Source organism: Eriocheir sinensis, chromosome 46 (assembly GCF_024679095.1).
Source record: "Eriocheir sinensis breed Jianghai 21 chromosome 46, ASM2467909v1, whole genome shotgun sequence".
Lineage (NCBI taxonomy): Eukaryota > Metazoa > Arthropoda > Malacostraca > Decapoda > Varunidae > Eriocheir > Eriocheir sinensis.
This window is the reverse complement of record NC_066554.1, coordinates 513,510-525,000: the sequence shown is the minus strand read 5'-3', so window position 1 is coordinate 525,000 and position 11,491 is coordinate 513,510. Positions and strand designations below refer to the sequence as shown.

General features: G+C 39.4%; 2 protein-coding genes across 2 annotated transcripts in view; both read right to left on the bottom strand.

The window, feature by feature from the left end:
• LOC126980943 (uncharacterized) overlaps positions 1 to 3,625 on the bottom strand; it is a 4,733-nt gene extending 1,108 nt beyond the window's left edge. Inside the window, exons 1-2 of the mRNA XM_050831401.1 lie at positions 3,441 to 3,625; positions 1 to 154 (exon numbers count right to left, since the gene is read on the bottom strand). The exon at positions 1 to 154 is cut by the window's left edge and continues 1,108 nt beyond it. Coding sequence (XP_050687358.1) covers positions 1 to 154; positions 3,441 to 3,467 — 181 coding nt within the window. The 5' untranslated portion in view covers positions 3,468 to 3,625. The remainder of the gene's footprint in view (positions 155 to 3,440) is intronic.
• An 835-nt stretch (positions 3,626 to 4,460) lies between these two features.
• LOC126980963 (NADH-quinone oxidoreductase subunit B-like) lies at positions 4,461 to 11,217 on the bottom strand. Its single transcript, XM_050831449.1, has 4 exons — positions 11,067 to 11,217; positions 8,615 to 8,805; positions 7,499 to 7,690; positions 4,461 to 4,915 (listed from the first exon to the last, which is right to left on the bottom strand). Exons 1-4 carry the CDS (start codon positions 11,077 to 11,079, stop codon positions 4,694 to 4,696), a joined length of 618 nt encoding a protein of 205 aa, XP_050687406.1. The 5' UTR covers positions 11,080 to 11,217; the 3' UTR covers positions 4,461 to 4,693.
• Positions 11,218 to 11,491: the final 274 nt, after the last annotated feature.

The following is an 11,491-nucleotide window of genomic DNA, read 5'->3' as shown; positions in this document are numbered from 1 at the left end:
TGCTTGAACCCTCTTGTAATGCTCCGTCGTCGTCCAGATTTGCTGGATCTTGCTCCGTGCTCCCGGTGGGTTGGAGATTTGGTCTGGATGAGGAGGGAGAGGGGTGGGTCAGGCCGTACGGCATGACTATCACCGCCAGAATCGTCACGCACGCCTAAAACAAGAGAAAAAAATATTATATAAAAAAAAAACATACACTGCTTCCACTTCAGTAACATCACTTTCACTGTAAATGATATTTTCACTCAAGACTTAGCAATAGATAGATAGATAGATACATACATAGATACAAATATATATATATATATATATATATATATATATATATATATATATATATATATATATATATATATATATATATATATATATATGTATATATATATATATATATATATATATATATATATATATATATATATATATATATATATATATATATATATATATATATATATATATATATATATATATATATATTATACAGCAGAGGAAACCAACCGCTCAAGGGCAAACAAAAAAAGGAAACATTAATGAAAAAAAGACCGCTACTCGCTGCTCCTGTAAAAAGAGTTCAGAGGAGTGGCCGAAAGCTAGGTCAATTTCGGGAGGAGAGGTGTCCTGATACCCTCCTCTTGAAAGAGCTCAAATTGTAGGCAGGAGGAAATACAGATGAAGGAAGATTGTTCCAGAGTTTACCACCATGAGGGATGAAAGAGTGAAAATACTGTTTAACTCGTGCGCAAGGGATTTGGACACTAAAGGGATGAGCTTGAGTAGAAAGTCGTGTGCTGCGAGGCCACGGGAAGGGGGGGAGGCATGCAGTTAGCAAGTTCAGAAGAGCAGTCAGCGTGAAAATATCGATAGAAGATAGAAAGAGAGGCAACATGGAGGTGGAATTTAAGAGGTAGAAGACTATCACACACCCTGATCTTCCCTATCACCCTCCCCCGATCCTACTCTTTCACTTTCCCCAGTCCCTATTTCCTTTTCTTCCCCTTGTTCATCACCACCTGTTTCGCCTCCCTCCTCTACTTCTTCACCCCCTCCCGTTTCTTCTGTATCTTCACCTTCCTCACCTCTCCCTTCACTTCCACTACCACCACGTCATAACCACACTCACCTCCGATTACTTACAATAAACTTTCATAGCATGAAAAATAAAATAGCCCAATTGCACCACTTAATTACTATACATAACCCTGACATAATAGTAGGGACAGAGACTTGGTTGACCCCTGACGTTGACAGCAGTGAGTTTTTCCCTCCCCCCTTTAGCATGACAGTGTTCCGTAAAGACCGCCCGACAGACCTGGAATCTGGAATGGAGGCATACATTCAACGTTCTTTCTCAACTCCTCATGCTAAAAAGCCTTGGTTTAATCATGCTTGTTCTCGTGCTATTAAAGATAGAGAGGCATATCACAAAAGGTTCCAGAGCCTTCGAACTCCCGCTAACTATGACCTTTACATTTCAGCCATTTTAGTTTGTAAAGACTCTGGTGTTTCCATTTGATTGTAAACGTTCAGTTATTCCTGAAAATTCATTTATAATTGTCCCCAAGAATGTGATATATATATATATATATATATATATATATATATATATATATATATATATATATATATATATATATATATATATACATATATATATATATATATATATATATATATATATATATATATACACACACACACACACACACACACATCAGAGCTGGGTACTTCCGATCATCAGTCCGATCTGATCGGAACAGCAATTGGCGATCGGAATGCAAAGATTGGATCATCTTTGAAAAAGGTAATCGGACTGTGGAGATCGGAACTTCACAAACTAACTTCCGATCATCGATCAAAGAAAAGAAAGTGGTCAACGTTGGCATGGCAACAAGTGACTGCGGACTTCTTACAATTATTTTTATACACGTTGCTAAATAGTTACTTCAATAAGCATTTCGAAAATGCTTCCTTTTAATAAACATCCGGAAAGCTTGACACGTCCTCAGATGGTTAGTAAAATGCATTTTCTATATTACTTTTTTTGTGGACATATCATTATGCAAACTAAAATAAAGTAAAAGGAAAAAATAATTGTAATATAAATAAGCGTAAAAAACATTACTAGGGTACCGATTTACCCTAGGTAGTGCCCAGTGCACTGTAATAGTAGCTGGAGAGAGAGGAGAGAGTGCTGGTCACACATTAACCTCCCGCTGTGTTGATTGGTTGCCTCACCTACGTCAACAATGAGTGGCTGCGGAGTGTGGATTTCGAAAACTTTCTCTCTCTCTCTCTCTCTCTCTCTCTCTTACTACTACTACTTCTACTATTACTCTAGTATGTTTCATTTCCCCTGCAGGCGGCGCTTGGCGGGCCCTGGGCAATGGTTGCTCGTAATTGACTGAAAATCATTAGTTGTGTCCGATATAGCTGGCTACTTTAAGTTATTTTCTTAAATAATATATTACAATGCTTATGTATAAAAACAACTCTTACCACTTTCTTATACAACTCCCAAAAATGTCGATTCGCATCGATAATGCGGTATACAACCACACAAAAAAGACAAGCTTGTATCAAACAGTATAGTCAGATCATACCCAACAAAACAATTTCCTTTATATATCTAAAATTTATATAATTTCAGGTACCACAAAAGAAAGACATCTTGCTCTATAAGTGCAAATAAAAGGCATTATTATAATCTATTGTGTGTAAATCACATGGGTGGTATTCGAAATGGCAGGAAATATTGAGTTATGTGATACTTGCTGAGGTATTTATCTATCTAACCTCATAATACTAAATATTTAATCCTCAATATACTACTATAATAATCCTCAATATGCTACTATATTAATGATATTTCAAAATACAAGATTCCTTCAACGTCTACTGTTTATTATTATCATTATTATTATTATTATTATTATTATTATTATTATTGTTTTATTATTATTATAATTATAATAATAATTATGGTAGTAGTAGTAGTAGTAGTAATAGTAGTAGTAGTAGTAGTAGTAGTAGCAGCAGCAACAGTAGTAGTAGTAGTAGTAGTAGTAGTAGTAGTAGTAGTAGAAGTAGTAGTAGTAGTAGTAGTAGTAGTAGTAGTAGTAGTAGTAGTAGTAGAAGAAGAAGAAGAAGAAGTAGTAGTAGCAGTAGTAGTAGTTGTAGTAGTAGCAGCAGCAGCAGCAACAACAGCAGCAGCAGCAGAAATAGCAGTAGTAGCATATATTGTAGTAGTAGTAGTAGTTGTGTTGGTGGTGGTTGTGGTGGTAATAGTAGTAGTAGTAGTAGTAGTAGTAGTAGTTGTTGTTGTTGTTGTAGAAGTAATGATGATGATGATGATAATGTTTTGGACTTTTAAAATCAGCTAATGCAACAAACATGATAATAGAATATCAAATATATGAAAAAACAAAAATTCATTTTACCTGGATCAAGAAGATCTGATGGCTCATATTTCCGGGTTAAGATAACAGTTCCTCTGCCTCCTCCTCCTCCAGCAACACTGGCGAGTCACCTCCACGCCGCGGCATCAGAATTACTGAGCACTCCTTCACGTGTGAGCTAGTGAAGGGTGGACGAACGGAGGTGTGTGTGTGTGTGTGTGTGTGTGTGTGTGTGTGCTCCCGAGCACGTGCGTTCTTTCCACACATCAAACACATCCACTGACTTGACAGATATAATATTTTACCTCATCGGTTTTGGGCAGTAACGATCGTGACAATTGATATTATAATAATATTACAATAACATGGATAATAATGATAATAATAATAAAAGAATTAATAATAATAATAATAATAATAATAATAATAATGATGATGATGATGATGATGGAGAGAGAGAGAGAGAGAGAGAGAGAGAGAGAGAGAGAGAGACTTTCTCCCTGTCACTTTATTTGTGCTCAGCTTGCCAGAAACAGCTGAACTTACATTGAATGTCTATATTTGTAGTTTCTCTTTTCAATTAGGACTTAATTATAATCTATTTTTTTGTGGTCCAGTAAATACACCGCCTTTGGGGTGGGGCTGGTCAACTCACCGTCAGCATCGTAAAGCCACGCCGTTGGTTGCTTGGATAAGTGGATCTCTGGGGCAGTATGGATTCAATCATCTCACTCTCTCTCCCTACTCAACAAAAGTCCTGGCGTAGGAGGATCATACAATTCAGTCTCCGGAAACCTTCATCACCATATCCCAAAATATACCTCATCTCTCTCTCTCTCTCTCGTACACACACACACACACACACACACACCAGGGCCGTAATTTTGGGGGGGTTAGGAGGGCTATAGCCCACCAATGTTTTTTAAACTCCCGATACAGGCGAGGTTGGATACGGTGCACCTGGATAACTGAGGGTTTACTGTAGATGGGTGCCTAGGAGGAGAACTGACTCAAATGCTGGATGCCAGAGATATACTACTAGGACATATGATATGCAAAATCTCTATAGTAATGTAAAATTTATTTACATAATGTTACATGGAAATTTGCATACTTCAAATAAGTTTGGTAAAGAAATAATGCTGCAAAATATAGTGTTTACTTTGAACGTCGTAAATATAAATCACACGTGTTAGACAGCCAGAACATTTTCATGAAATAACTTTTAATTTCCATGATACAAACAACAAATATACAATGGATAACTATTTGCTATTTAATAACACTGTATTCAATTACTTTCGATACCACATCTGCAAAGTTTTCATCTTCTTCACCTTCCGCTGCAGCTGTAAAAGGGAATACAGCAGTGCCTCAGCAGTGGGTGGACAGCCTGGCACATACAAGTCAACAGGAAGGATGCGGTCACAGCCTCGAACAACAGAGTAGGAGTAGTGATAATAACCACCACCATTGGCACAAGATCCCATGGATATTACCCACCGAGGCTCAGGCATCTGAAAGCAAAAAGCTAGTTATTGCACACTTGTAAATATATATATATTTTTTTTAAATATCCAACCTATAGCACTGGTAAGCTATTCAGTTGGTCAGCCCCAAACCATTAGTAGCTCAGGCAAGTGTTTCACACACACACACACACACACTCCGAGGAAAATAACAGTGAGCTGCAGAATAGATTATTGCAGAGAAGAGTGAAAGGGTTGGAGAGTGATTTTGAAGTGGTGATGAAGATGGTGAGTGAATTGAGAAGGGAGAGAGGGGAGGACAAGAGAAAGATAAGTGATTTAGAAGCGAGGGTGGTGGAGCTCGGGGATCCGCTGATGAAATGCACTGAGGGGGTGAAGGTAAGTGCGGATTCGGTGGAAAAATTAAATAAAGATCGGAATAAGTGGGAGGAGAAGTGAAATGATGAAAAAGTGAAAGTGGAGCAAAGAGTTAAGAAGTTGGAACAAAGTTAACGGTGGTGAAGAGATGATGCTAAGGGGGAGTGTGCAGAGCTTTAAGCAAATTGTAGAGGAGCAACTGGAAGAGAAGATGGCTGAGAAGGTGGTGAAGGTAATCAAAGAAAATGAGGCATTGGTAAGAGGCACGGTTGACAAAAAGAAGAGCGTCATTCTGTTCGGCGTCAAGAAGGAGAAGACCCCGAGTAAAGTTGTGAGGGAAAACAACCTGAGAAATGCAGTGAAGATGGTTGTGCAAAGGGTACAAGAAGAGGGAAGAGACCTGGTGAAAGAAATAGATGACTGTCATAGGATTGGAAAACACAATGGCAAAAGATAGAGCAATTAGAATATGATTTAAGGCACAGAGTAAAGCAGAAGAGGCCCTGGCAGGAGCTTGGAAGTTGGTGGGAGAAAAAGACACCAAAATGATGTGGCTGAGAAAAGATCTGAATGAACAAGAGAGAGTTAAGTTGAATGAACTTAGAGGTGAGGTTCGTGGTTTAAATGAGCAGAGATCGGAAGAAGAGAAAAGGGAGTTTTTTGGGAGAGTAATGTATATGACAGGGAGGTGTGATGTTGGATGGTTAAAAAAGGCATTAGGGTGGAGGAGGTGATTGAGGGTGAAGGCTTGGCAGAGGTGTTGAAAGTGAAAATAGTGGGTGCTGAAGGAAGAAAGAGGCATTATGTAGTAGGGTATGTGCCCCCAAGAACAAGCGCATGGGAGTTGCGAGAATATGAACAAATGATACAAGACACGGTGAGTTGCCTGGATGGAATGTTGAGGGAGTGTGAGAGAATAATTATAATGGGTGATTTCAACTGCAAGGAGGTGGAATGGGAGGATTGGCAGATGCAGGGAGCAGACAAGTTGTGGGGAGGAAGACTCCTGCAACTGGCAATGGAACATGTGCTGACTCGGTGGATCAAGGAACATACCAGATTCGGGAAAGAAGGCAAGGCATCAAGACGAGACCTGGTATTTAGTAAAGAGCCAGAAATAATAGAAAATCTTAAAGTAGATTGTCCAATAGCGAAGAGTGAACATGCGGTTGTGGAATTTGAAGTAACAGAAAAGAGAACGTATGACCGAAAGGAGGATCACAAAATTGGGAGAAGCAACTACTGTAAGGCAGACTTTGTCAGCATGAGAACCTTTTTTGAAAATGCGAATTGGAGTGGGCTGTAAAAAGCCAAGAGTAGACAGGATAAGTGGGAGGAGTTTTTAAAGCTATACAAGGAAGCCGAGAATAGACATGTCCCCAAGGTAACCAAAAAGGATGTTGGTGAAAAGGAGTGGTTTAACAAAAGATGCGAGGCAGCAAGAAAGAGAAAAGAGGAAGCTTGGAAGGGATGGAGGAGACGAAGAAGAATCAACTCTTGGAACAATTTCAAACAAGCAAGGAATGAATATACAAAGATTAGAAGAGAAGAAAAACGGAAATATGAAAAAGATATAATCGACAAGTGCAAAGACCAACCCAAACTATTCTATAGACATGTGAACGGCAAATTAAACTTTAGAGAAAAAATTGTGAGAAAGGCGACTGGGCTGGATGGAGTATCAGGGTGGATCTTGAATGTAGTGAACAACTTGCAGAGAAACTGCACTCCATAATGAGCGCATCCCTAAGTGAAGGAAAGGTACTGCAAGATTGGAAGAGAGCAAACATAGTACCGATTTTTAAGGGAGGCAAGAGAGAGGACCCATTAAATTACAGACCGGTATCATTCACTAATGTGGTTGCGAAGATATGTGAGAGACAGGTGGTCAGATTTCTTAGAAAGTGAGAAAATTATCTCGGATTGCCAGTTTGGATTCAGCAGAGGGAGATCTTGTGTCACCAACTTGTGTTACTACTCAAGGGTGACAGATTTAATACAGGAGAGAGAAGGCTGGGCGGATGGAGTGTACCTGACAACGAGAGTAACAGTGTGGTAATCCAGACATAGTAGAGGTTGGGGTAAACAGAGGACCAGTTTGAGAAACTAAATTAGTGCTTAGTGCATTTGCAGGATGGAGTACATTAACATCAGGCAGGGAGATGTAGAGAATGATAGGAAAAGTATTTGTCCACCAGGGGACCAGTAATCACTGAAGATAACGATGATGATAGAAATGGTATGGTCACTAACCTGATCATAAACTTTCCTAAGTGCTGGTGCCATCTTGTTGGTGAGTGTTCCAGCAACGATGATAACATCAGCCTGGCGGGGTGAGGCACGGAACACTATGCCAAAGCGGTCCACATCATATCGGGCAGCAGCACACTGCATCATCTCTACAGCACAGCATGCCAACCCGAAGGACAAAGGCCACAGTGACCCCTGCCAAATGTTCAGATGTTTAATCCATACAAAATACATGTGAACATATACACGCATATTTTTTTCCTGTTCCTACATGCCATAATTGCAATATAAATGTCTCCTCTCCCAGTGGTGGGCATGGTTCCGCTAATCCGCTAACCGCTAATTAACGAAGCTAACTTTTTTGTTAGCTGATTAGCGTTTTTGCTAACTTTGGAAACAGTTAGCGGACCACCCTGCCCACCACTGTCCTCTCCCATCAATGGAATGTTTTTTTTACTTTTTTTTTTTCAGGATAAACTCATTAATTAGTAGTTAAGTCAGTCTGTATTTCATCCTGCCTATGACTTTAAACTCAAGTGGGAAGTACCAAGACACCTTGCAATATGACTGTGGCCTCTCAATTTTTAACATTTCTACTGAACACTGTTTGCAGGAGCAGTGCCATTCTGATCTTTTTTCTTCTTTCTTTTTTCACCCTTGAGTTGCCTCCTTTTATTTTAAAGAAATGAGATCACTAATTCTGAGGGTCCACTGTAGTGTTAAATTTCCAATTATTCTTTGAAACTAAATCAAGATCTAATACAGGCAAACCAAACGCTTCCATTGTGCGATGGTTAGCACCCCTAGCTACAAATCTGCAGGCCTGAGTTCAAATCCTGGCCAGGGCAGTCAGCTTACAGCCCATCCAGCTATTCATTTTCTTTTTTGGGCTGATTTTGATATATGGGTACCTGCAAATACCTGGGGAATGCAAACTGTGGTATCCTGGATGTTACCTTTGCCCTGTGTCTCAGGGTAATGGATTATTACCCACAACTGGCTTAATGGCCTATGTGATGGAGATGAACATCAAGGCCAGGTGCAGCTTAAGTGTATCAGCACACTTGAGTCCCTGCCTCACTTTATGCCTACAATACAAACAGGTTTACAGTTTCTCACCTTTCGTCCCCAATTGAGCAAATCATCAAGCCTGGCAACTGCATATTCAGCAGCATTAGAGGTGTTTTGAAAGGGGGAGTAGGGCTTGTACTTGACAGGAGCAGGGTTGGCAGTGGCACTCTTGTCTCTTGTTGCTATCACTACAGCACCACTCACAGCTCTCGTTAGCTGTGGCACACCACCACGCAACACTGTCAGGGAGATAGAAGTTTTTATGACACGATGGACAGGAAAGTCTGATGGGATCTTTTACAAATTATGGCATGAAAGGTTCGATAAAAGAAAGATAGGCTGTTTTATGAGGAGTCTACTGTCAGCAGAAGTGTAGTACAGTAAACCCTCTCGCGCACTTGACGCACGTGTCAAAATGTCTTCATGCAAAAGATGATGACGCACATGTGCGTCAAAAAACTTATTCAGGGCAGGGTGTTTGCCCGCTGTCTCCGACTGTCTCCATTTTCTGTGGAGAGTTTCCCGTACGTAGGATAACTCGTGTTTTGCCGAGGGGTGATTCCATCATCGGAGATAGCGTGCTGATTTCAGATTTCAATTACTTTCTTGGGATCTAATTTACATTTCAGAATGATAATACCACCATGGGAAAGCTTGTAAAAAAACAGTTCAAATGAAGTGTAGCACGTAAAATGTTCATGAGAAAAGTTTTGGGCTACGATGTTGAGAACATTATTTATTCTTAGTTTATATTTAATTTCAAAGGATAAAATGCCTTAAATTATCTATATAATGGAGTTTTTGTGTAATTACCTTAGATAAATTCCTTGAGAGTCTAGTGGCATATAATATGTACCTACTTATGAGTTTGTATGGGATGTAAACTGGATACTAAGCAGGTTTATGCAAGGTGCGTGAATATGCCACAAATGCTTCTCGACAAATGGGGTATTGGAAAGAAAACTTATGAAACTTACCAGTGCATGAGAGGGTTAATAAACATGGTTGTGAGTATGAAAGTTGCAAGGAGGAGTCAGAAAAAATCATACAAAATTTAACAGGATCTAGTAAATGTAAAAACCACACGGCACCAGACTTTTTTTTTATCTTAATCTTAAGTGATAATGAGTACAATGTTGATGTAGTATATTTTATCGATCCCTTCTGCTGTAGAAAAAAGTTCCCGAATACATGATCACAAAGGATTTATATGTATTTCATGGTGTTGCTTTCAGAGTGGCTATATACATCAGATAAAGAAATTTGAAGGTTTTACAAAACAAATGATTCCTCAAAACTATGTGATTGCGACACATTTTGTGTTCCCCACCCAAAAAACCCACATTCCCACAAGCCCCCTAGCTTGTTTTGGGTGAGAGGGGGGAGTATGGGCAAACACTAGAATAATACTCTACATAAGGAATTTTGATGTGTTGCATGTAAATAACATGGGTAGCCTAATATTTGAAATAGCCTAGCAGATCACATTCAACACTTATTATTTACTGTTTCATATTATTTCAATTATTAATCGTTATTTACATGCAGTAAATCATTAAAATACTCTTTATTTGCAGTTGCAGAGCCAGATGTCTTTTAATATACCTGAAATGAGCAATCAATCAATGAATATGAAAAAACATATCATTCAAGTTTGATGTGACTAAGTTAACTGATACAAGCCTGTCTTTTCATGTGTTGTGAAGAAACTGAGAGAAAGGAAAGGGAAGCGAGAGAGAGAGACTGAAATTACGTGGTAAAAAACCCCCAGAATGTACGGAATTTCCCTACATCTAATAAATGTAATGAATTTCCCTACATCTAGGGTATATTTCAACCCCCCATAACTCAAAAACTACGTATTTGTGACGCATTTCATGTTTACCGCCGCATTTCCTGCAGTCTCAAAGGCCCCCTAGGCCCTAGCCAATTTTGGTTGCGAGGGGTGAGTATGGGCAAACACTAGAATAATACCCTATTCTTTATCTAAATTCCTAACTTAGTTATTATCATTTGCAAAAATAAACATGAGGAACAAAAAAATTGGGATGACAAGATCTACTCTGAGACAGTTAAGTACTGTCTAGCTTGAGGATGACCTCATTCAAATTAATACCCAAGAAGTATCCTAAGCAATGCAGAACCTATTTCGTTGGTAGGTAGGGAGTAGTTGCTCACCTAAACCAAAATATTACCCCAAAACCCTTAGATCCGTTGTTGGTCAACACCAATGAGACTATTAATAGTCCCCTTGGTCACCAAATGTTGGTCTTCTTGGAGTCTGAAGAAGACGATTTGGACATGAAAGACTAGCAAGATATTCGTTTGGTATCTTCGTAAGTTGTGAAGGCCTGAACCTGTGCTTACGGGGTGTCATAGAGGCCACAGACAAGCCGGGACAGGTTAGGTAATACCAGATCATCGCCACTTCCATGTTCACGCTAGTGATGATTTATGTGGCCTGTGAATACTAGTAAACTGCTTCCGAGTGCAGACCTACCGGTGAGGGCCATATTCGTCAGGCTTTCTTCCACCGGCCACCAGCAGGGCCTTCTGCGCCGTATGTGCGAGGAAGGTCAGCTGCTGAGTGTTGACTGCTGCAGAGGTAGGGGTGGGCAGGTACCGGTACCAGTACCGGTACTAACGGTACCAGCTAAACGGTACGGTACCGGTACCAGATTGCTCGGATTTATTTATTGGATTTATTGATAATTCTTCATGTCCGATTTTTTTTTAGGTTGCTACTAAATATTGTTATTGTTATTAGACTATGATCGAGTACATCCATAATAACTATACATGCTATTTTTAATCGAAAAAATAAATATTCACCTCATTCAGAGAGAGAGAGAGAGAGAGTTTTCATTACAGGAAATTTATTTGGGAATTTCATCAGAAGTCAGAGATAAAAAAAAAAAAAATACT

Excerpts from the sequence above, each read along its gene's own strand:
- LOC126980963 (XM_050831449.1), bottom strand. Across the intron at positions 7,691-8,614 it reads TGCTCAATTGGGGACGAAAG|GGGTCACTGTGGCCTTTGTC; the intron begins GTGAGAAACTGT and ends AACATTTGGCAG. Across the intron at positions 4,916-7,498 it reads TTAGGAAAGTTTATGATCAG|ATGCCTGAGCCTCGGTGGGT; the intron begins GTTAGTGACCAT and ends TTTTGCTTTCAG.